The following is a 24,773-nucleotide window of genomic DNA, read 5'->3' on the forward strand; positions in this document are numbered from 1 at the left end:
CCAATTTGTATTTTAAGTATGTTTAAATTAAGAGACGGAAAATATGATTTGAGGGGGTCTTTTATTTTTGAAATACCTAAAGTGAGAACTAATGCTAAGTATAGATGTGTGTCGGTTTTGGGAGTGAAGTTATGGAATGGACTTGAACTGAAGATGTGTTATTCTTTATAATTTTTCAAGAAAAATGTGCATCTTCCAAAGTTATAGAAACTTAGTTTGATGTCTAACCTTGTGTTGATTTGATTTCTTGATTTATCATTGCTTTTTCTTTAAATGTTATGCCCTACTTTTTTTTTCTCTTGGTTAAGGATTTGATTATCTCTGTGGGAGTTAAGGAAAGGCTAATTATAAGCCACTAGGCTTCAACCTATTCCTTTTTTCGGTTGCTTGATTACTTTTATTTAAAATTGATAAATTGTTGTTGTTGACCAAATAAAATATCTATCCATCTTTAGACTGTAGGACTTATGCGCTTACACTTAAAACTACCCATCCCATTTAACAGTCACGTTTCAATTAAAGCAGCTTGTGAGAAAATGTAATCTTCCAATTAAGATCGTGTTACTTGAGAACTTGTATAACTACATTACGGCTTCTGTAAAAATTACCATAATTCTTGCAAAATCAACATTGAGATTACATTTTTAGCTAATCTTGCAGAAAAGCTTACGTCGCATTTTCAAAAAACAAAATGAATACTAAGAATCTGACATCCAAAGTGCTTTAATAACAGTATTAAAACGTTTTAATGAAGCAACATTTAACAAAATCAAATATTTTCTATACAAAGATTTTTATATACATATAGAGATTTTCATTCTGCCGACATACCGGTGAAAGTGCGTAACAGTTACAGACATGGATCTTTGGCTCAGATGCGAGGATGTTCTTTGTTGATGTACTGAACCAAACAAATGCCAATTTCAATACTTTTCATCTACTATATTAATATTTTGGAACTCCTGCGTGGAAAAGCTGTAATTTGGTAGACAAAATAGGAACGTTAACAACCATCTACATTTATCTAGAGCCTTGAATTACAAAGATGATAGGAACACATTCTCTTATTCACCAAAGGTTTAGGGAAACAAAAGGCTTAAAGCAGATATTTTCCCCGATTTACAGAAAACATTTGATGACTGCCACAAAAATTAAAGTGTGCAGCCTTGATATTTGCTACTATTAATAACCGATACATAATGTAAAACAAATGTCACATTCATCAAACTGCTTTGTGTGGAGAAAAAGAGACTATTTAAACTAGAGCGCTCAGACGTTAAATAATAAAAATAAACGTTAGACTAGAACCAAAATATGACAAACAAAAACATTCGGCTGAATTGAACAAAACAAAAAAAAAGCCATGAAACATTAATAATATCAGTGACTGAACAGTCTGGACAGGGAAAACTTCATGAACTTTAAAACTTAGAACAGAAATTGCACTCCACTGGTAACGAGCTACTATAAAACTACAAGCCAAGGAATCACCCCCAAAACACACACACACACACACAAATCAATTTAAGACATGAAGGTTAGCAGCTCCTGTCTGGGAAATAAGGGGAAGAAAGGCACAATACAATGACAAAACATAGTTTTAAATATAGGATAAATAAATTTCTTACATATTAAGAGTTGGGTTGTAATTCCACGTATTCATGAAAAAGGAAACTACAGATAATCTCTTTATATAATCTCCTCAGACTCTGGCAGTGATTTCCTTCAGAGCAGAACAACCCACCAGGTCCTGTCCTCACGCTGTTCGAGACATGCAGGTCGTTAATGTCATCTAGAAAATAGTTTCAGATATTCACAGAATCCTGGATGGTATCAGTGCAACAAAAGCTGTCATACAAGACCCACACTATACAACATGGCATCAACACAAACAAGGGCCTTCATCTTTCCAATTTACAGAAAAAGGGGGTCCCTCAGGTCCTCTAACACACACACACACACACACAGATTCTTCATTTCACCTCTTTTCTAAACCAAAGTGCATTTCTAAATAGTAGACACCCCCCCCCCCCCACTCACTCACTCACACACCTGTTCAAACATTTAAGTAACATGGACCTGGTTTTGAGTTTGATCTGCACTTTTAGCTTTCGTATTTTAAATTAAACATTTATATGTTAATACTCTGAATATTGGCGCAAGGCACATCTGTAGGTGAAGATATTCTTTTACCTTTTAAATGCCCAAAAGCATTTGTTATTAAAATGTCACAAGAAATAAAGGAACATTCAGCATCAGTGTCCCTCTGTGCAGAACAAACCCAGCCAGGTCCTTGTTGGAGTTCAACAAGCTCTAAGTGACATCAGCTGTCCAGCTTTTCGCCTCAGTCAACGATGTGCTCTCCGCGGACAATGTGTGAAGAAAATTCATATCGGTCCTGACTGCGATGGCCACAGATGTTACACTCAAAGGGTTGACGGAAACCATGGCAACCCATGTGGATGGTAAACATGACATGATCCAGAAAAAGCACACGGCAGTGGTCGCAACGGAAGGAACGCACAGCTCGCCCCTCCCCATCCACAACCCGGAGGGATTCTCTGGAAGTGGAGGAGGGTGCTGTAGGTGAGCTGGAGGTCGGAGCAAGAGCAGGAGGTAGGAGGGCCACGTGTCCTCCATCTTCTCTGTACACTTCGTGTTCTTTGGCATGGCTGGGACTGCGTCTGTCCCGGCTTCTGTGGTGGAAATGAGGGGCAGGTCTGATGACGTGGTTGTTGGAGTGAATGAGGTGTTGTTGCCCATTGTTACTGTGCAAAGTGGCAACCGGAGCTGTGCTATTACATGGCTCATCTAGCATGCTTTCTGTGTCTGTGGAGTCCTGAAACCCATTGCTAGGGGAAGGTGCATGACTTTGACCCACGGCTAGGTCTTCGTGACCCTCAGCAGCTTCCCTTCCCCCTACACCTACAACCCCCAGCCTGGCCCCGGTTCCCAAACAATCCAACCTTGGGCCTAGAGCAACAGGAGTGTGAGTGGAGCAGTGGATCGGTTTGAGATCTGTCAAACAAGAATGGTGAGTGCTGCGAAGGTGGAGAGGCATAAGTTTGTCTGATACCCCACTTTTATTACCTGCCACAGCTGCTGTGTATTCTCCTCCAAGGCCAGTAAAGTGTGGAGCTTCAAGGTCCCCTGCCTGCATGTCCTCACCTTTATCCAAATCAGAAGTCAGGTCGTATGATTCATCTGCAAGGTTGAGTCGGATGTGCTTCTGCCCTGCAACACAGACATAAACAATCTTATGATGCCGTAGAAAGAAGATCAATAAACATAAAAAAAAAAATACAAAAACCAGATTGTAAACTTACAATCGGCCAATGTAGCTAAACAGTCACATTTTACCTCTTATCGGTGTGAAAAAGTAGAGCAACACATATTATCGTTCCTAACAGTAAGACTAAATGCTCACCTATGAATTTTTGTGGAGTGGCTCTTTTTCGTTTGGTGATGCTGTTGGCGAGCCGATCAATAAATGCAATCCTGTCTGAGGAGGGTTGCAGAAGAGAGTCTGGTACAAACTCTAGTTCTCTCATTTCCTCTCCTGGACAGAGTACAAACAAACTGTTACGCTTTTTTTTCCCTTTAAGGGTTCTCTTACAACTCCCGCAAAATTTCTAAACTCATCCAAACCACGTTTTGGAACCACAGGTTACCGTTAGAGGAGGATCTGAGCGTTACCTTGTTAAGAATGTAGACTGCATTTCTAACTTTGATGCTAATAGCTTTTTTTCCTCTATTGAATAGTAAAGTGTCCCAATTTGGTTTAATTTTATAAAAAAAAAAAAGATTATTGTATACCTAGATTTTGAGCATTGTTCATTGGTTGTGATTCCAGACTCTTTAGGTATCCATGACAACGTTCACGATGCTCCTCCAGGGTGCTCTGTTGCTTGTAACAACGGCCGCAATAACTGCATTTAAATGGCTTCCCTATAGTTGGAGAAGACACTGTAGACAAAGAAGGAAGAAACTATTATAATTGTAGATCACACTGAAGGAAAATCCAAATCCTCATCAGGTTCCAATTTGTCTTACCTGCATGAGTGCGTAGATGACCAGTAAGGGCATCTCGTCTTCGACAGGCATAGCTGCAAAAGGGACATTTGAAAGGCTTCTCCCCTGAGTGCAGCTTGATGTGGCGGAGCAGGTTACCCTTTTGGGTGAAAGAGGCGCCACACTGATTGCACTGAAATGGTCTTTCTCCTGTGGATAGGTCAAATTGTTCAAGCAAACTTTGCAGTAAATAATGAGTATCATCAATTACAGATGGGATATTTTAAAGGCTCCTCCTCAGAGTGCAGTTTGATGTGATCAATTTTGATTTTTTTTTTAAATGAAAATCAAAGATGTGTCTGTTCCCTTAAATTATTCACCTGTATGACTGCGTTTGTGCACCATGAGAACATTAGGTCCAATGCAGATCATTCCACAAATGTCACACTTTAGCTTTCCATTTGGCAGTCTGGTAGCTGCAGATGGCATTGCTTCAGAATTGGTCAACTCCCTGTAGGCTCCATCAGATTCTGATCCCTGCTCTGGACCTTCATCTTCTACCCTCTCTGTTCTTTCATCGTCATGAACACGGCCCAAGTCTTCATCGCTGTACAACTCCACTTTAACGGAGTTGGCTGTAAAGAACATATTGATGTGTAAGGTTTGATTTAAATAAAATTAACAAAACCAAATGCATTAACATTTAATACTGTCATTTTAGTGTGACTTTTAAGCCAAGAGACAAACTATAGGGTCCATCTAAAAATGCTTCTCACCACTGAGGGAGCGTCTTGGAGAGTTCTCCTTACTATTTGGGGTGCTCACTGTCACACCACCAAGGGCTCCTGAAAACTCTCTTTCCAGCGACGATTCCCCACTACCTGAAACCACAAAGGTGACAAGAAGCAGAATCTCACATTTGAACCAGTCAACCTTACAAATGTGTTAATCTGCTATTGAATACACCTTTACCTGACATGTAGGATCGGCCATTACAGTCGCCATCCATGCTAGTTCAAGATTAATCCTGAAAGAACATTTACATCAACTGCAGGAATTGAAGATAATTACATCCAAGTTCTCCATTTATCAAAAAAAAAAAAAAAACATGGGAGACTTGCAGGTAGGTGAGATTTCACGTGAAAAATGATAAACGTGGATGACTGTAGGTTAAATAATTAAATACAATTTAAAGTAAATTTTAATTAGACACTTTCAATTGTCAAAATAAAAGCCTGGAACAATGCCGTACTATACAATTACCAGCAAAACATTTAAATTGGTACTAGCAAAGAATGCTCGTACATTTTGAACAAAACCTCGTAACGTTAGCTCCCAATGCTAACTACTATGCGCCGTAGATTAGTTTAAGTAGGTTAATTAATTACATCAGCAATTAGATCAGTAGCAGCTAAGTTAGGCAAGACTCCGTCACTGATTTGCAATATTAGCAATCCGTTTAATAACATCACAAAATTGACTTAAAGTTCTGCTAATTTAGTACGATACCGTTTGAAACACACATTAAGATAATGCTGACATCGTTTACATATCGGTGGCGATTGGCTTAACTTCAGTCTACGGCCTTGGTGGCTAACGTTAGCTTACTGACCATGTAATGAAAATTAACAAGTTAGCTAAACTCTGTACCACAACAATACAACAGTCTGGTATCATCGACGACTTGATATGAACGCAGAAACTAATTTGCGACAAAGTAATATGAGCAACGGCGCAAGGAGATGGTATTGGCTTGTGACATTAAGTAGCTGTGTATCGTTAAACTATATATTCAAGTCTAATCGACGTCATGGTTCAAGCTAACATAACAGTTAGCCTAATGTTTCTGTAGCGGTTGCTATGGCAGCCAACGCTACCCCAAACGCTAAGGCTAGTCAGCAACTGCTTAACCTGCTAAAACACGTCAGAGACAGACAACAATACCGAATCCTTCTAATAGCGTTGGGTTTTCCAGTACCTAATGCATCACCTTCCCTTTCCAAGTCAGTTTTATCGACGTTAATCTGAATTTTCATCTGCCCATTTGTAACAGCAACAGCCCCCGGAAGTTTTAGCTTTTATTTTCCGGTCTGGCCCGGAAATAAAGCACATGAGCTGATTTTATATTTATTTCAACATCATTACAAGGACCATAGCAAGTTAGAATACATATTTGACATAAGTACACATTTCTTTGACAGAGTTATGTAATTAATACATATAAGAAAAAAGACAAAAGAAAAACAAAAAAGAAGAAAGGGGGTATTTAAAAGATTCCTTTCGAAATAAAGGCATCAACATAACTTAGAGTTCTTATAGCTTTCGGACAAGTCATACCTTTTAAAGTGTCAAAATAGATTCTTAACTCAGTCCTAAATATGTTGACATTGGGGTTTGTGTTGGACCACTTAGATTTATGAATATAAAATTTCCCAAACAAAATTATCTGATTAAAAATGAAGCATATGATTTAAAAAGATCTTTTTTATTTGTGGCCAAAGGAAAATTATATCTCGTAAATGTAATTTAATATTCTTCTCAAGACATAGTGAAATTAAACGTTCTGTCTCATACCAAAAATTGTTAACAAATACACATTCATAGAACAGGTGTGGAATTGTCTCAAAAGCTGAATTACAAAATGTACACGAGTCATCTAACTCTTTCCTATATTTTTAAATAAAATATTTTGTAGGATATATTCGATTAATTATTTTGAAATGAACTTCCTTAATTTTGTTGATGACCATATGTTTATGAGCAATAGTCCAATATTACACTTATAATTATTTGTTGTATTTTCCCAATATAGAACTGACATTTAGGAATTGTTTGTGAATGAACTAATTATCTGAAAAATGTATTATTACATTCTTTGTCCAGACAATGGATTCCATTAGTTAGAAGATGTTTTTTTGGTGAAAGCACATCAGCTGATGAAAGTGGATTTGTTCACTAACAACTAAAAGTGAGGGGATAATATCTTTAAATTCTATTAAGAACACAGGTTTAAAACATATTATTGTTATTTATCTTTATTATGTGGTGTCAGGATTTATTATAACAAAAAAAGTCATAGGCTCCAAATACCAGCTAAATCCCCATATTATTTTACATGTATTTAGTCAACAGAATGCAAATTAAAAGTCTTTCAAATCAAATAACCAATGTTGACAAATGTTGCAAAGAACCAATTTAATTCATAAAGTTCACAAGTTTGTTTGTAGAATAATGTTACAAAGACCTGTTTAACAGACATTAAACAGAAATTAAATTGCATTTTTGTTTCAACATGGCATTTTAAAAAAGCCATTTGCTGAACACTTACTACTGCACGACTTTAAAGTTTTTGATCAGTTCTCCCTTCTATTTCTTCAAAAAATGTTTAAAGTTTCAAGTTGGCTGTTTTATTTTCCTTATATTGCAGGCTCACAATAACTGGTCGTGTCCAGGCATAAGAACTATACAAAAATTGATTAAAAAACAGTTGAAGTCCAAAGTTAAACTTAGAAAGATCTTTTAAATAATAAGAACTTATATTTGAGGCATCACTGGATGTTGGAAGAAATTATAAATACATTTGGGAATGTATAAATCGTTTGCACAGTATTGATATATTTTAATACTCTGTTGATTTTGCTCCGTACAAAAAAAAAGATAATAAAAAGATTGAACCCCTCCAGTAAATCACAAGTCTCTGTTTGTAAATATGGAAAAAAAAACTTGAAGGGAAGTCTGGTTTATAGGGCGAATTTGGGTTTTACTTGTTGACATAAACTTAAAATAGTATGAACTGAGTGAGGTCAGACTAGAAAAGTCTATAAGGGCAGGTTGTCAGGGACATGTTGGGACCAGAGGCTAGAACGTACAAAGAGTGACCTCTGCTGTAAAAATATGAATGCACGTTCATGTCACTTCTCTGACGTGTTAGCTCGTTTTACGACGGTGTGCTTACACAATGGCAATTTCCGTCACTTTGACTTGCAGCTCGCGACCGCGTTGAACTACCTTTTTTGTTACCAGTTTTTGTTCAAAACGACATTTATCTCGTTTAAAAACAGTTACAGACATCGACACACACACCAGACACAAAACGAGAGTAGTTTTTAGGACAGGCGCAGCGTTTATTCGCCGTAATAGAATCCTGAAAGTCCAGCGCGAGGCCCAGCGGAGAGCTCCAAAAAGTTTGTTGTTGTCACGTGACGCGAGACGAATGTGGCGATAAAAGTTTGTTTAGGTTGTAAAACTAGCTGGCGTACTAAATTTTCCAGAACATTTTGAATACTGTTTTCACCGCAATGCCTCAGCCAAAATACCGAAAGATCGCCGTTATAGGTTACCGGTCCGTAGGTGAGTACAACATTGCTAATCAGCTAACATGCTAATATCCTGGCTTTGTTTTCCTGTCGAGATAATCGGACTATCCTCACTAAATTATGTCCCATCTATGTCCGTTTGTTGTTGTGTTTTCTTCTGCGAACATTCTCATTAAACACATTTTAATCAACGTTTATTAAACCGTCTGTTTGCAGCCATATGTTACTTGAAATCGTGTTAAAATAAAAGTTAGCTCAGTATCCGGGTAACTCGTCTTCTCTTGGAGCCGTTTTGTCCTAAAGATCACTCTTGCATCTCCACCATAACTTGTTTACAATCTATAAAAACAAAGTCAACCCGGAGTTCCCCGCTTGACCTGTTGCCACACTTGTTTGTTTGTCCTCGTATGCCCGGAGTTGCACCATTCAGCTCGGAAAATACGTGTTTGCTAAGTTAAATGCATTGTGTTTCTAAGAAACACGCTGTATACAGCACATTCATCAATATTTATAGTCATAACGTTTGATAATAGTTACAATTTTCCAGATTCTTACAAAGCCAGCATGTGTTTAATGTAACATATTGAGGGGAAATCATCCATATTATCACTATTTTATTGCGTTAATTTAGTCTGATACATTTTTACCAAATTCCCTGTATTAGATTGGAACAAAACCTTCAGGTAGACTTGATTTAAAGTTAATTTTACACATCAGGGACATTTTAATCCTAGGGGTGTTTTCTGGTTTAACATAAAAAAGGTAGATATGGACATAATATTATGTTATATAATATTCAATTATAATAAATGTGGTTATTTTAGAGTATATTTAAATGGTTTCATATCTTTTAAGAAATGCATTGTATCTAATTGTTTTATTTCCAATGCATTTTTTAAGATTAGTACTATTTAGACAGTCTGTTTTGTGGTCTTTGCTGTTTTACCCATGCTACTGCCACAGCAAACAACATTTTACAGAACTGGGTATTGAGAACTGTCTTCTAAGACAACTCTAAAGCATCTGGTCCTCCAGGTGTAGTCATCCTGCATTTTGCACTTGCAGACAACATTGACCAAGAACTTTGTCCAAGACCTTTTATTATATGACCCATTCTGCACTGATTGGACAAAAATAGCACAGAAAGGAGCAAACTTGTTTTAGGAATTCAGAATTGTTTCCAGACAATTTTTAGAAAATGTTTAACATTGTGATGAAAGCTGTTTATTTTTATTTTTTTTACCAAAACTTGGCATGGATTTTGGATTTTGTAACAGACGCATGTACTAAATAACTATTAAAACCACTTAATCCGTTTTTACAAAAAAGTTGCACACAAAATTAGCTGAACTTCTATCCCATCTGCTCACCTTTGATCAGGAACATCACAGTGTTCCTGACCTGACAAATGTTTCCCAGTGTTAAAAAAGCCACTCTTGTCTTCTTTTTCCACAGGAAAGTCATCTCTTACAATACAGTTTGTAGAAGGACAGTTTGTTGACTCCTATGACCCCACCATCGAAAACAGTAGGTGCATTTTCATTGGCTGTTGTGGCTGTAAAACCCGTTGTGAATTTAGTGTGAAGTTGTAAAACCTGTCCTTTTTCATTTTCTCTCCCAGCCTTTAACAAAATGGTTAACGTGAAGGGTCAAGACTTCAATCTTCAGCTAGTTGATACAGCTGGACAAGTAAGAAGCTGTCGTGCTGCTAAAATTACCATTGAAATCTTCATGCTTGTCAATATTTCAGAGTAGTTAATTCTTGAAAATGTCTTGTGACAAACATTTTGGAAGACACAAACTTTGTATGTTTTGAGGTATAGTGTTGTGGTTGATGTATTTATAAGATGTCTTCTCTGTTTTCAGGATGAGTACTCAATTTTTCCACAGTCCCACTCAATGGACATCCATGGATATGTCCTTGTCTATTCAGTGACTTCCTTGAAAAGGTAAGTACACGGTTATGTCCAGCCAGGTAATAGAATAAACAATATTAATTAGAAAAAGCTTCATGCTTCCCAATATTCATTTTTAACAGTTCCAGTGTATACAGTTAAGAATGAGGTGTGACTTGTGAGGATTCTGCTTCTATGAAATGAGCAACATAAAATACAAGCGCTTTTTTTTTTTTTTCAAATTTCAGCGCTTTGGGCTTCCTGACAGGGTTGCGGAAGGCGCTTTATAAATAAAGCTTTGAATGATTGATTGACTTTCAGGCTTGATTTATTTGTTGAGATAAAACATCAATGTCACAGAGCTAACTGAGTCTGTTGGAGTCACATTGCTGTTACCCAATCAGAGGGGAGAAGTCTGGATATCAGGAAATTAGACTGTGAATCCTGTCGTCTTCTGTTTCCCTCTGCTCCAGTTGACTTCAACTTCCTGAACACAGGAGCGCCAGAGCTGTTTATCCACAGAGATCAGCTTACAAGGCTTTAATTTATATGGGTGAAACTTGAAAATTAGGAATGTTGTGCAAAAATCAGTTTATTTCACCAATATTGAACCAGACTGAGTGACAATCTAAAGGCTCAGGAACCCTTTGCAGGTGTTCTGGATTCATAAGCTGATTAGTGTGACACTTGAGCTGTTTTTACAGGACCATCGCGTTTGCAAAACAGGATTTTCCGCAGTTCCCTGGGGAGGATTTTGGCATTTATAGTAGCAAAGCTGATGCTAGAATAAACTGCCATCAGGCACCTCTCAAACCAAGACGGGATAAAGGGAGGTCGCTGGGCGGCCCCCCCGCATGTGACGTACAGGTTCGTGCATTCAGCGTCAGACGGAAGACACGTCAGACTGATGAAATTTCTTTTTCAGGACCTTTAGCTTTGATGTGACCTGCTTTATATCCCGGTTGACGCCCCGCTCAGCCAGTGTTTTCACCACTCTGTTGAACAGCTGGCTGTCTCTCACCGTCCCCGTAAAAAGGCGACTGGTCTGTTCGTCCACTCGCACGGCCAAAAGCTCCATGGTCTCCGCGTCCGTCCAGTTTGCCATATTGGATGAAAGATACTAGTGAGAGGCCATGTTTATCTGTGTTTATATCCCTTCCGGCCGGCACTCGGCACACAGTATACGTCTCTAACGCGACCACCCTCTTTTGGCGGGGGGGGCTCCCACAGTCGCTCCAAAGGGATCAGCGGGGCTGACACGCGTTTAGTCGTCAGAGGCGAGGGGCTCATGCGGCAATATTACTACGAGGCTAAGTGCATCAGAGTCGAGTTTTATCACCTTTCCCCTTTGCTCCTTGCCGCATTTACGAGACCCAGAAATTCAGATTTATCACTCTGTAATGACGCGATGGTCTGTCCTATAAAAGAGGCTTTTGAGTCTAGAATATTGAACCGTTTCACAATATTCTAATTATCTGAGATTTTGAATGTGTGATTTTCATAAGCTTGTAAGCCACAATCATCACAATTATAACAAATAAGGGCTTGGAATTTCTGGCTTGGCATGTAAAGGGTCTATTTTATATATTAGTTTAACCAATCAAGCTGAATTACCTGAACTAAATGAACTTTTGCACCATATTCTAATTCGAGTTTCATCCGCACTAGAGACCACTGACGATGTATTGAAAAACACTACTGAGCATGGTCTTTAGGGTTTTACTGTCGACATGAAAGAAGGTTAAAAACAAAATATTTCCAGTTAATATGACCCCTGATTCATTGTTACATCTACTCAGAACTTCCCTTTGAGTTGGATAAAGTTTCTGCTTACTGAACATATTCTAATACAACATACTGCAGCTGTTCTGAATAGACCCACACCTTCATTTTTCTTTCTACGTCGGCCGTTACTGTATTCAGATTTTGAAATGTTGAACCGACTGAATGTCTCGTAAGATTTCGGCCAAAGTTACTGCCCAATCCCAGACCAGTGCTTAAAGTGACTCCTATGTTTGTCTTTGTTCAGTTTTGAAGTTGTGCAGGCTCTACATGACAAGCTGTTAGACATGGTTGGAAAGATTCAGTAAGTCCTTTTCCATTTTTTTAAATACTTTTATAGTGTGTGTTCTTCTTCTTCTACTCATAACCAGTTTTTCTTTTTAGGGTCCCAACTGTTCTTGTAGGAAACAAAAAAGATCTCCACTTGGAAAGGTAATTGTTAACTAAGCTGCTGAGATAAGTAAAGCTGTCATCAACATACAATGATGCTGTGTTGATCCTGGTGCTTCGTTTAGGAAAAACTGCTTCTTCTTTTTTTCTTTCTGCTTTTATGGATCATAGAAGTTTCAAATTTATTGCACATTTAGAAAGTTTTAAGTAAACATTCTTGTGTCACAGTAGCCTTTTTTTAGAAAACAATGCTGCTACGCTGAGCCAGTATCGGAGAGCTTTATGTCGTTTATAAGTGGTCAGACCGTGGTGGTAATGTGGTGCAGTCATGTTCTTTTTACAAAAAAAATTCCACAGTGGCTGTAAAAAGGGGTTATAGGGGCGGTCTCAGTGCTGCCACGGACTTCCGCTTTTCTTGGACAATAACTTGATTTTTATTGCAATCGAGGCCACGCTCCTTAAAGGTTGAATATGAAACATTTTAATAAAAAGTAATATTTAAAAAAATAATACCTCTACTTGGCGTTTAGAGGTGTGCAGAATCAATGTACAGTAAAAAATAAATAATCACATTTTTATTTTGACGGGCACGATGCAGGTTTTATGTTTACATCTACCAGCCGATAGGGGGCGCCATTGCGGTACAATGCCTGCTTGGCAAGGCAAGGACTGTTAAATGGCGGACTCATTAAGTCCAGCAGCTGATTCTGAGCCCAGAAGGTGTTCCAACACTAAATACGGTTGTAAAATAAACATATTAGTAGAAATTCATCACTGGACATGGTGCTGGCAGGTCACTTCACATGTCTATAGTGAACCTGACTCCCCAGCGACTGGAAAAGGTGTTCTTTTGTTGCACTACCTCCTCAAAACACCAGATGTCATTGTAGTGTCCGTGTTCTATATTCAACATTTACATTTTTTTAACAAGCTGCTCAAAAATGTATCTGTCCTCCAGTCCCCGTGCAGTCTCTGGCTGTCTGAGCTTCAGCTCTAACGGAGAGAAGCTCCTGGAGCTCTGCATCGCTTCAGTTTATCATCTCAGCTGATTCTGTTTACAAAAGTGAAACTTACGGCCCGTGTTTACTTTCAAAATACTGTAGTAATCGGCCGTAGCTCGGCAGTAACTCCCCACGTGGTCATGACGCCTCCCTCTGTTGCGCCAAGGCGTAAAATGCATTCACAACTCCGGCGTTGCTGTAATATTACGTCCATGCATGGTGACACAAATGCATCAGATGAAATTCCCGCAACGCCATGCCACCACGGCGTGTTCATAAAACACACCGTGGCGGCAGTAATCACGCTGATTTGCCGACATGGTGTGTCTTCTAAAAAAGGGCTTTTGAGGAGCCAGGACATTTTTAAGTGATTCTTACAAGAGCTTGAGTTTGGCTGTGGAAAAAGCATAAGAACCCAGAACCCAAGGACTTGTTGAGCCTTGATTTTTCTTCATTCATGAAACGGCGTTCTTCACTGGTTGTCAGGGTTGTCACCACACTAGTGCTGCTGGGTGCTAATGCCAGATAAACAAACCACATTTGCCAAATGATAAACCACAGAGTGCTTGGATGTCGATTGAAAAAACATATCAGCAGAAACAAAGTTCAAGCTTTTATGTTCATGACTCTCAGCGCTCAAGTAACATTTTCTCAAAGTACTTTTTAAAATCTTAGGTAAATATGTGTCACTACATTTTACATACCACTCACCTCTGGTCAAAAGCCTTTTTCATCCATGTTTGGGTGGGACATTCAGCAGGGCCCCTTCGTTTACACTGCTGCCTCCTGGGTAACTCCACATCTGCGGGCGTTGCTAGTATCGGCTCATCATTCTCAGATGCAGAACCTTCTCCACCGGCAAAATGTGCTGTTTCATATTAGAATAGAATAGAATAGAATAGACTATTGATCCCACCGTGGGGAAATTCACTTGTTTTTTCACTTGTTTGTATTGTAGAGGACCTTACACAGCTTTGGAAAAGAGATTAAAAAAATGTTCCGACATTTGATCTGGGTTTCTTGAATTTGATTTGCACAATCCCCAACAGCTGTGCTTAGTTCCTTCCTGTTTCAACATCTTTAGGAGACAAAACTACAGCTTTGTGACAATTGGAGTGACTCAGATTCATAGGCACCCATTCAAAATGCACACTTGTTTGTCTATGGCTGCCTCCCAGAATGCAATGCAACGTTATGTCATAATCTTATTTTAGCTACTGTAAAGTATGCTATTGAGGAGAATGATTTTGGAAATGATTCTAACTGGTAGTTAGATGAAACTAGAATATGCTGCAAAAGTTAATTTATTTTACTAATTCATCTGAAAAGGTGAAACTATGAAAGGGACTCATTACATGCAAAGTCAGATTTTTTAGACTTTATTTGTTATAATTGTAATCTCATAGCCTGGCAAGCCAGACTAAATAGATATATTAATTAGTCTGGCAACGCTCCATTGACAGCTCTCGGTCGGGCGGGTTCTACCGTTGTCTTTCAAACGATCGCTGCATGCTACTTGACTATGAACAACGTGACATACTCACCGCAACAAATGTCTGTAAACGAGGCAGTCTGCTGTTGAAGAAGGCGAAAATACATCCTTTTTTCTAAATAAAGGACTGAAATACATTTTCAGCCTTTAGTTGGTCTCTCAGTCCAAGTTGAATTGCTGACATAAATAGACTTTTGAACCAGATTCAAAAGATTTTTGAGTTTCACCTGCATGTCGCTTGTTGGTTCTTCTCTGTTGTGCATAGCAGACAAACACACACACACACACACACACACACACACACACAGCACATTCACCAAAAAAAATCGCCTCATCCCTTTAATACTCTTCATTGTTTTAGTTGGAAACCAATTGGTCAAATTAAAGTCTGTGTAAGCATCTCCATCAGCTGGAAGATTGTAAGCTTTACAAATACAAATCTATTTGTGTTTTTATAAAAACAGAAAAACCATAGAAACTAAAAACCCTTTAATAGAAACTAATAGTAAAAAAAAGCTTTTTGTGAGTTTTAGTCAATAGGGTCATAAATGAAGAATGGTTCTATTTATTATATAATATAATGGTAAATTAGGGCACAAAAAAACAACGAAGTTTGGTGTAAATTATGGCACATCGTGAACATTTTTGATGCTAAGAAACATAACTCGTAGCATCGCAAGTCCCTGGTACACGAAACCTGAGAGAAAAGTTATGCTGAGGTTTGTTTTTGTTTTATTCTCTCCTGTTTCTCTTCTGATCTCTGGAGTTCTGGTATTTTTTATTTTAACTTGTTGACTGTGACAAAACCAAATAACAAAATAAGAGCTTTGTGTTTGATAAAGAAAGAAACATGATTTTGTTAATTAAATGTCACAGAAGAGGGCTTTTTAAATCAATTTTCAGGGTTATCAAGCCAGAGGAGGGGAAAAAACTTGCTGATTCCTGGGGTGCTGCGTTCATGGAGTCGTCTGCCAAGGAGAATGAGGTAACAGGGAGGGGTTTGATGACCTTTTCTCTACATTTACCCTGACAGAATTCACACTATGACCCCATTTCCTTGCAACACAGACTGCTGTGGAGGTTTTCAAGCGGATCATTTTGGAGATGGAGAAAGCTGATGGGAACGCACCTCCGGAGGAGAAGAAATGCACAGTGATGTAAAAGTTGATCCGGGACGTCATTAAGCTAATTTACTGAAGACGCAGGCGGCACAATGTCACCAGCTTACCAGTTGCAACCTCATCAATGCCAAGATGCTGCAGTGGAACATTAATCCTCCATCGTGTTATCAGATTGATTTAAATAGCAAAGCAGCTGTCCAGGCAGCTGAAATGGATTCCTGCTGGTTGTAAACACGAGAAGAAGCTTCTAGAGCAGGAACATGTGGACAGTTTCCTTAAAAATTAAAATGTAATCTTGAAAAATTATTGTGCATTTGATTTCCACCACTTGCTTTGGAAAATTACAAATCTTGGGGAATCTCATCAGCTAATGTCTCAGAAAATGAGTTTATGTGCAGCGAAGGCCCGTTGAGAGCTGATGTTGGATTACAGTAGTGATGCTGTAACAGTTCACACTGATTTAAATGTGCTGTTGGAAACTCACTTTTCATCACGATAGACGGATCTTTTGGATTTTTGCATATTTCACATGAGATTTTACTGTGGTTTCACAGTTTTCTGACCTTTTTATCATCTCTGTGGAGCCGTCAACATGACAACAGTGTTGTTCCAGATCTGCTGCTAAGCAGATGAGTTTCCATTGATCATAGTTTAATTTTTCCTAGTAACTGTATATGAAGAACACTTCCTGTAGATTGGAATAGATTATTATTTACCAGTTATCCCTGTTTTATACTGTAGTCTTGTCGATATTTGAATGAGTTTTGTGCTCTCTTTATGATCCTAAGAAGAGTACAGCCTTATATGAATTGTTGGGTTTCAGGTTTTAAACACATTTTAACACTTCACAAGACCATTAAAGAGTCTGAAAGCCAAGTTGGCTCATTCATTTTTAAGTTTATCTTTCATTTATGCCTTTGAGGCTGTAGTCTGAGAACTCGTAGTGGTCTTTTTTTTTTTCTTCATTAAAAGTTGCAGCCTTACAAAGACCGGACAGGCTGGATTATTGTTCTATGTGGGCCTCATGTTCTTTCTGTAGTGAAGACTGAGTGCTTTGCAGATCTAGATGATTGATAGATAAACAGAAGCTGGTGATGCTGTGTCTTGTGCCTTACAGTTCAAACTTCCTCATTTATTTTCCTTGACTCAAGGTGCTCTTATTAAAGTTTTTTTTTCTTCTATTGACTTGACACCAATAGTGCAGGTGTTGTGCACCTGAACACTGATATTCCCTTGTGGGTCAAAGGTAATTCAGAAATCTTGCTGTAAACTGTTTTGTAAATAAATAAGTGACTCATGTTGGAAAGTGTCTGATTTTACTTGATTATTTATATTTCAATATTTACATAGAGTATTTTTTCTTGTTAATAACTGAACAAATAACATTAAGCTTTGGACAGTTAGAAGTGAGATGCAGTTTTTAATTAAAAATTAAAGCAATTCAGATTATTACAGAAGATGATTAGGGCCACTGAAAAGAAAAGAAAGAATTCAGATTTTTCCAAGAATTCTGAATTTTTCTCAGAATTCGGACTTTAATCTCAGAATTCTAACTTTAATCTCATAATTCTGATATTTCTGAACCTCAGGATTCTGACTTTAATAATCCGGGGGGGGGGGGGGGCAGAATTCTGAAACAAAAGTCAGATTTCTGAGATTGAAGTCATAATTCTGAGATTAAAGTCGAAATTCTGAGAAAAATACCAGAATCCTGAGATTAGTCAGAATTCTCCCCCCCCCCCCCCCCCTTTTTCAGTGACCCTAATCATCTTTCTTATTACGATAATGTAAAAAAAAATAAAATCTGCGAAATGTGTTGTGTGGTGCGGCAACACTATGGTTATTACGGTAACCTTCCATTCACTCAGCGGAAGAAGACGTGTTAGGGCTTCCGGCTTCGTGAGGTCGGACTCGAGTCGGACAGCCGTAAAAGCGACTCAGTCAATGGAACATGGAGTGTGTAAGTAAAATGCTCGCTACTACACGTTTTTACTTTTAACAAAGCCTCTAAATAACAAAGCTAACTTTTTCTGTTTTGGATGCTAATATTAGCAGCTAGTTAGCACGCTATCTGTCTGCTGGTTTGTTAAGAAAGCACATTATTACTTGAGCAACTGTAATAAAAAAAAAATATATATATACATATATTGAACGCGTTACATAAAGTTTTGCCAAGCTTACTAATATATATAAAACGCCCGAGTAGAAAGAAAGTCTCACCTGAGCTGGCTTTTTGATCGATTGTGTCGCTGGCTAACACGCTAACGTTAGTGATGTAGTTTTTATATATATAGTAATTAATGTAAGAAGTTTGATTGGTGTCGACATAATATAGTACAGTTAGCTGCATCAGAGACTCTTTATGAGTGTCTGATGCAGACCTTTTTCTGTTTATCAGAAAAAACAGGTCGTCTTTTTGTCTCAAATGTGACTTCAAGTTCAGCAAACAACTTGATATACTAACTCGAACGTGCCACGAAGTGTATGATTAATCGAGACATTTTAGTTTGTCTAGTTAACCTTTAGTCTGTCCACCACCGTGGATTCACTAGGCTAAGGCTTTTCTATCGGTTGTCCCTTTTTTTTTCATTCAACAGCTATACACGTTACAAATTATTTCTGCAACTTGAACGTACCAATTATCTGGAATGCTCTAAAATGCAGAAGTAGTAATGTGGCTTATTACACGTAGAATGCTTTGAGCCAAACCGCGTCGTTTCTCTTTTAATTTCCAGTGCACACTTCATTTTGCATATCTAATATTTGATGTCAATCAAATATAATTTACTTTTCAAGAAGAACGCTAGGAAAACTGCACGTGCATAAATAACAATATATTTTGCAATTTCAAGCCAAGGCTAAGTTGTGCAGGTTTGATTTTCTTTACATTTTGCGTGAATCAGAATAAAGTCCCATTAGTTGTCACACACACTGATGTGTGTGCCACATTTGTTCTCCGCATTTGATCCATCCCCTGGGGGAGCGGTGAGCTGCAGACACGGCAGCGCTCGGGAACCAATTGGTGGTTTAACCCCCTAATCCAACCCCTTAATGCTGATTGTCAAGCAGGGAGGCATTGGGTCCCATTTTTTTCCAAAGTCTTTGGTATGACCCGACCAGGAATCAAACCCTGATCTCCCAGTCTTAGGGCAGACACTCTGCCACTAGGCCAGCCCACTGAGATGGCCTAGTGGTAGAGTGTTATTGTCAGTGCTCCAGCATCCAGAAGCACAGAAATGTGTCTCCGCAGTACAGCCTGACCAAGGTTACACACACAAAACATATAGAACAAAACCGATACAGGCAGCCACGAGAGCTGCCATTCAAGGCAAATAAATGGAATAATCATCTGTAATTAATGGTAAAAGTCTCAAAAGTGCAATTTGGACTTTTCTCCCTGTATGGACCAGTCCTCCTTACACCGGCTTCAGCTGGTCCAAAATGCAGTGGCCCGACTTGCTGACTGGCACCAGCAAGCGGGATCACATAACCCCGGTTCTGGCCTCTCTCCATTGGCTTCCTGTCTCTTACAGGATCCATTTCGAAATTTTACTTTTTGTTTTTAAATCCCTTCATGACCTGGCCCCATTTTACATCTCTGAGCTGCTGTCCGCTTACGTCCCTGCCAGAACCATGAGGTCCAGCTCTCAAGCTCTTTTAACAGTTCCAAAAATCCGCCATAAGACTCGCGACAACAGAGCTTTCTCTGTGGTTGGTCCCAAACTGTGGAACAAGCTACCTTGTAGCTCAGGTGGTAGAGCAGGTTGCCTCATGATCGGAGGGTTGTGGGTTCGATTCCAGCTCCCGCCAGGGGTATCCTGCTGTTGTGTCCTTGGGCAAGACACTTCACCCAACTTGCCTGTGTTAGTGGTGGTCAGAGGGGCCGACGGCGCCAAATGGCAGCCTCGCCTCTGTCAGACCTCCCCAGGGCGGCTGTGGCTACAAGTAGCTTACCATCACTAGCAGTGTGTGAATGTGAGAGTGTGTGGAAGCGTCTTTGGGTGTCTTGAAAAGCGCTACATAAGTTCAATGCATTATTATTATTACCTCTCAACATCAGGACCACACAGAATCTAGAGCATTTTAAATCCCTTCTTAAGATGCACTTTTTTTATCTGGCTTTTAATGCAGGTTGACTTGAGCATCTTAATAGTTTTTAACAGTTTTAATTATAAATTGTGACTGTTGTGTGCTCATCTTATTTTAGGTTTTTATTGTTGATTTGTTTTACCTTGTACAGCCCTTTGGGTGTAGCTTTGCTGCTGTAAATGCGCTCTATAAATAAAATTGACCTTGACCTTTTCTACAGGAGAATGCTTTAAAAGGAATGCAATTTTAAAACTTAATTAACTTTTAATAATGTATTTTTACAGATTCCAGTAACTATTGATGACATCGAGAGCAAAAAGGATCCATTCATTGGTGGTAAAGACATTTTTTTTTTTTGTTTTGTTTCTAAAACACTGGCAAGCGAGTGTTTTCATTAGAGGCTTTCTCATTTCTTTAGACCGAGACCGTAATGTATACACCAGGTTTATGAAGTCCCATCGTTGTTATGATCTTGTACCCACAAGCTCCAAATTAGTTGTGTTTGATACTTCACTCCAGGTACAGCAAATGAACATGGTTGTAAATGTTAGTGGAATATATTTGGAAATGATGAAGTGAATAATTTTCCAGGTGAAGAAGGCGTTCTTTGCTCTTGTTTCTAACGGGGTAAGAGCAGCGCCCCTGTGGGACAGTAACAAGCAGTGCTTTGTTGGTGAGAGCTTGTGTCGTTTCACTGACTTTCTGCATAAATAAAAAGAACATCAGAGATGTCCGTTTTCTTTATTTGCTTCTGTTTCATCTCTTCAGGTATGCTAACCATCACAGACTTCATTAACATTCTTCATCGCTACTACAAGTCTCCTTTGGTAAGATGTTGTGTGCTTTTTAATTGTGCTCATAAATTTCAGGGATTGTTTGTTACATATAAGACTTTGTCAACAAATGATATTATTTATTTTCTCTTATTGTGATGCTTTAGGTTCAGATATATGAGTTGGAAGAACACAAAATTGAAACATGGAGAGGTGAGAATGTCTACAGAACACTAGGGTTGCAACGATTACCTGGTTTGTTTATTATTAACCACGGTGTGAAACACGGCAGTTAATCCAGACTTGCGGTACAATTACATTAGTAATCGGTATAAAGGGTGTACGGGGGCGGTCTCTGCACTGGACTTCCGTTTAACTTGGATATAACCTGTTTTTTTATTGTGATCCAAGCTGTGCTCATCAGGTATTTTAACAAGCTGCTCCTAAAGGTGGCTGTCACTCACATTCCCTGTGAACTGTCAGGATATCTGAGCTCCAGCTCTAATGGAGAGAAAATCCTGGAGCTCTGCTCTGCCCCATCTCAGCTGGTTCTGTGTACAAAAGTGAAACATATCGCTTGTGTTTACTTTCTTTTTTAATATAGGATCCTGCCGGAGCTAAGCAGTGACTCTCCACGTGATCATGATACCTTCCTCTGTTGCGCCAAGGCGTAATAAGCACTCATAAGTCAGGTGTTGCTGTAATAATCCTACCAAGCATGGTGGCACAAATGCTGCAAAATTCCTGCAGTGCCATGCCTTAAAAGGATATTCAGGGTTATTCATAACAACAAATGCACTAGTAGGAATTTAACATCTCCTTTCGTGTATCAATCAATTTGTGTTTCTATAAATATTTTCTAGAGTTTGAAACCCTAAGTGTGTGTGTGTGTGTGTGTGTGTGTGTGTGTGTGTGTGTGTGTGTGTGTGTGTGTGTGTGTGTGTGTGATAAGCTAATACAGATGGGAAATCAATTCCCATAAATAACCTTGGTGAAACCGTGATTATGTCTCCGACTATAATCATATCACCAGAACGTTTAATCATTGCAGCCCTACTGAACACACACGTCTGAAGATTTGATATGATATTCATTGTGGTGAGCTATCTTTTCTTCTTGGTTATGTTAGAACTGTACCTGCAGGATTCATTCAAGCCTCTAGTCAGCATATCTCCCAATGCAAGGTAAGTGGCAGTACTACTGAAGTGGATCAGCAGTTTATTTATTTATTAAGATTTTATGGCCAAATTAAAAATGTGAACATATACGGGTTTAAAAACAGTATGATGAATAATAGCTGAACTTTCATCTTCTACATTTAGCGATATTGGCATAACTACTATAGACTTTGTATTATTTCATGCTTTTTAATTTCTGTATTAATTCTACTTTATAAAACTGGTCTACGTTTGTACTTGAGCTTCTCTTTGAGACACCTCTGATAAACGAGCATAAGCATCTTGTGAAGCCATTTTCTGGCAATAAGCTGAGCACCATCAACTTTCTCCCCTTTTTGTGTCGCAGTTTGTATGATGCCGTTTCATCTCTGCTGAAGAACAAGATCCACAGACTGCCTGTAGTTGACCCTCTGACGGGGAACACCCTGTACATCCTCACCCACAAGAGGATTCTTAAGTTCCTGAAGCTTTTTGTAGGTTCTTGATCGCTAGTTTGTCACACTGTACAATATGAAATAATGATTATATGTAAAAACACAATAAAGCGTTTACTCTCTTGTATTCAGATATCAGAGATGCCGAAACCTTCGTTTTTAAGCCAGACTTTAGAGGAGCTGAATATTGGGACGTTTCGAAGCATAGCAGTGGTTCATGCAGACACACCGTTGTACACGGCGCTGGGTATTTTTGTGGAGCAGCGAGTGTCGGCGCTCCCTGTTGTGGATGACAAAGGTATGTGAGCTGGCTGAAATCTTTATCTCTGTTATTTAGGTTTTTCTAGCAATCCGAGATCTCAAGTTTTTTTTTTTTTTTTTTTGTCTTCTGTCGATGTCTTCCAGGTCGAGTAGTGGACATTTACTCGAAATTTGATGTTATAGTAAGTAAAATTCACTCACTGAATAAATGAAGGAATTGTTTGCTGTAAAGACAGACAGAACATGAATTAGAGCCCCTGTCCAGGTATAAACAGGCTTCATTAAGCTGCTTTAAGGTATTCTCTGTTCACAAGTTTTATCTCTTCAGCTCTTTGATCTGATACAAGCAGACCCACGAGCTCCAAAAAATCTTCAAAAGTCAATTTTCTTAGAAGTGTGTGAGCAATGTTTACTTTCCTCACTCCGTCCTGCTTCCTGGGTGCTGATGGTGCTTTGAAAAGGCTTCGGTATGTGTTCAAGAGAGCCTTGCAGGTCACAGGGTGAAATGTTGGCGAGTGAGTGCATGCTGGGAAATTTTGTCAAGAGTGAAGCAAGAATTGTGAAATTACACTCAGAGAGTCGTGGTCTTAATGATTTTTGTGTTACAATCCTGGTTAAAAACAAACGTCAGCAAATCGGTAACGGTGTAATATTTTTGTTTGGTTTTGTGACTCCAAACCAAAACATGGAGGTATTGTTATGTTCACGCAGAATCTGGCAGCAGAGAAGACGTACAACAACCTGGATGTGACGGTGACCAAAGCCTTGCAGCACCGCTCTCAGTACTTTGAGGGAGTTCTGACCTGCAACAGACACGAGACCTTGGAGGCCATCATCAACAGGCTGGTGGAGGCGGAGGTGAGGATGCCGCTAACAGTCTAGTTATTACTGTCAGTGTCCTTCGTTTTTGTGTTAAGTGACCATTCAATTGCCTTCAGTTTGCTTTTGTACATTTTATAAAGGAGTAGTTAGTTTTCTCCGCTTTTTCCTCCAGGTGCACAGACTAGTGGTGGTTGACGAGCACGACGTGGTGAAGGGGATAGTTTCCCTTTCAGACATCCTCCAGGCACTAGTGCTCACTGGTGCAGAAGAGGGTAAATACAGTCCGAGTTGAAACGCTCGCACATTTTCTCTAATCACTTTAAAAACCTTTAACTCCTGTCTAAAACGTCTATTTCTTCCCCACAGGCGCCGCCTAAGGCAGGAGTGAGAAACATTAGACTTCAGGATGAGACCAGAGCGGAGGGAGCAAGAACAGGCCTGTGGGAGGAAAACTACAAAAGCACATCTCGTGTTTCTTCTGGAAAATCAATGGAGTTGATTTAGTGAGACAGCAGTTTCTAATATGAGAAGATCAGGAAACCTTTAAATTGAGCCAAATTCTTCACCCTCAGATTAATTCATCTTGACTAAAGTAAAACCACATTCCCTTAGTTGCAAGACTGGAGACTGCCAACAGGACGCTTGGTGTCAGAGTAATATCACACTAGCAGCAACATGAGTTGATGATTAACGTTCAGTTAAGTATTGTATTAATAATCTCAAATTATTTTTTGTTCATTTAACTTATTTAAATGCAGCTTTACAATTATTTTAATCCAGTTTATACAAAAAACTAAAGTATTTTACCAATTATTTAGCTTAATGGGCTATTACAACAACACTTACATTGGACAACGTCGTCTGTTTGGTAATAATTAGTTATGTAATGAGACCAAGTATCGTTAACTGTCTAAATACTTGTCTGAGGCAGCTTCCGGATCTTTATTTTCTTTCCAAATGGCTGAATTAATGTAGCTTTTCAGTAGGGATTGAATCTGTTTAAATGAAAACAAAGTAGGAGAAAAACAACAGGGTAGCAGACCTGACGGAGCTGCTGTGTTCGATTAGACTACCTATATGTGGATATTTATGGGGTTAGTCTTTTGAATCCTTTGACACAAGTGTATGTAAAATGAATTCTATATATTTTATTTTTGAGCCATCTTTTTTCTGCCTGTAACCCAAAGGTATCTGTGTTTATGGATCGG

General features: G+C 38.8%; 3 protein-coding genes across 7 annotated transcripts; 2 read left to right on the top strand and 1 right to left on the bottom strand.

Annotated features, from left to right (window-relative positions):
• Positions 1–2,151: 2,151 nt before the first annotated feature.
• On the bottom strand, positions 2,152–6,101 carry LOC107385690 (zinc finger protein Eos). 5 transcript variants are annotated; one of them, XM_070549250.1, is made up of 9 exons: positions 5,990–6,101; positions 4,984–5,038; positions 4,788–4,892; positions 4,392–4,646; positions 4,054–4,221; positions 3,817–3,966; positions 3,428–3,559; positions 3,091–3,234; positions 2,152–2,696 (listed from the first exon to the last, which is right to left on the bottom strand). In XM_070549250.1, exons 2-9 carry the CDS (start codon positions 5,018–5,020, stop codon positions 2,314–2,316), a joined length of 1,374 nt encoding a protein of 457 aa, XP_070405351.1. In that variant the 5' UTR covers positions 5,021–5,038; positions 5,990–6,101; the 3' UTR covers positions 2,152–2,313. The 5 variants fall into 5 exon arrangements, with proteins under 5 accessions (XP_070405351.1, XP_015815246.3, XP_015815244.3 ...); XM_015959760.3 differs by having other exon boundaries at positions 2,343–3,018; XM_015959758.3 differs by having other exon boundaries at positions 2,343–3,234.
• A 1,839-nt stretch (positions 6,102–7,940) lies between these two features.
• Positions 7,941–16,357, top strand: rhebl1 (Ras homolog, mTORC1 binding like 1). The gene is made up of 8 exons (XM_015959757.3): positions 7,941–8,361; positions 9,783–9,854; positions 9,949–10,016; positions 10,194–10,276; positions 12,252–12,308; positions 12,389–12,436; positions 15,791–15,872; positions 15,956–16,357. The coding sequence occupies exons 1-8, from the start codon at positions 8,310–8,312 to the stop codon at positions 16,046–16,048; spliced, it is 555 nt and encodes a 184-aa protein (XP_015815243.1). The 5' UTR covers positions 7,941–8,309; the 3' UTR covers positions 16,049–16,357.
• A 1,486-nt stretch (positions 16,358–17,843) lies between these two features.
• On the top strand, positions 17,844–24,773 carry LOC107385688 (protein kinase, AMP-activated, gamma 1 non-catalytic subunit). The gene is made up of 13 exons (XM_015959756.3): positions 17,844–17,968; positions 20,382–20,433; positions 20,516–20,616; positions 20,689–20,770; positions 20,866–20,924; positions 21,038–21,083; positions 22,000–22,054; positions 22,395–22,521; positions 22,615–22,780; positions 22,888–22,925; positions 23,455–23,601; positions 23,738–23,837; positions 23,932–24,773. Exons 1-13 carry the CDS (start codon positions 17,960–17,962, stop codon positions 23,940–23,942), a joined length of 993 nt encoding a protein of 330 aa, XP_015815242.3. The 5' UTR covers positions 17,844–17,959; the 3' UTR covers positions 23,943–24,773.

The sequence above is a fragment of the Nothobranchius furzeri genome, chromosome 3, assembly GCF_043380555.1.
Source record: "Nothobranchius furzeri strain GRZ-AD chromosome 3, NfurGRZ-RIMD1, whole genome shotgun sequence".
NCBI lineage: Eukaryota > Metazoa > Chordata > Actinopteri > Cyprinodontiformes > Nothobranchiidae > Nothobranchius > Nothobranchius furzeri.

What these genes read in the sequence shown, in the direction of transcription:
- LOC107385690 (XM_015959758.3), bottom strand. Translation starts at nt 5,020, where the DNA reads ATGGATGGCGACTGTAATGGCCGATCCTACATGTCAG. An exon ending in TGGCCGATCCTACATGTCAG is followed by an intron (nt 4,893 to 4,983) that starts GTAAAGGTGTAT and finishes TTGTGGTTTCAG; the next exon opens with GTAGTGGGGAATCGTCGCTG. An exon ending in GAACAATGCTCAAAATCTAG is followed by an intron (nt 3,560 to 3,816) that starts GTATACAATAAT and finishes TACTCTGTCCAG; the next exon opens with GAGAGGAAATGAGAGAACTA.
- LOC107385688 (XM_015959756.3), top strand. An exon ending in AGCATATCTCCCAATGCAAG is followed by an intron (nt 22,055 to 22,394) that starts GTAAGTGGCAGT and finishes TTTGTGTCGCAG; the next exon opens with TTTGTATGATGCCGTTTCAT. An exon ending in TTAAGTTCCTGAAGCTTTTT is followed by an intron (nt 22,522 to 22,614) that starts GTAGGTTCTTGA and finishes TCTTGTATTCAG; the next exon opens with ATATCAGAGATGCCGAAACC.
- rhebl1 (XM_015959757.3), top strand. Translation starts at nt 8,310, where the DNA reads ATGCCTCAGCCAAAATACCGAAAGATCGCCGTTATAGGTTACCGGTCC. An exon ending in TATAGGTTACCGGTCCGTAG is followed by an intron (nt 8,362 to 9,782) that starts GTGAGTACAACA and finishes CTTTTTCCACAG; the next exon opens with GAAAGTCATCTCTTACAATA. An exon ending in TGACCCCACCATCGAAAACA is followed by an intron (nt 9,855 to 9,948) that starts GTAGGTGCATTT and finishes TTTCTCTCCCAG; the next exon opens with CCTTTAACAAAATGGTTAAC.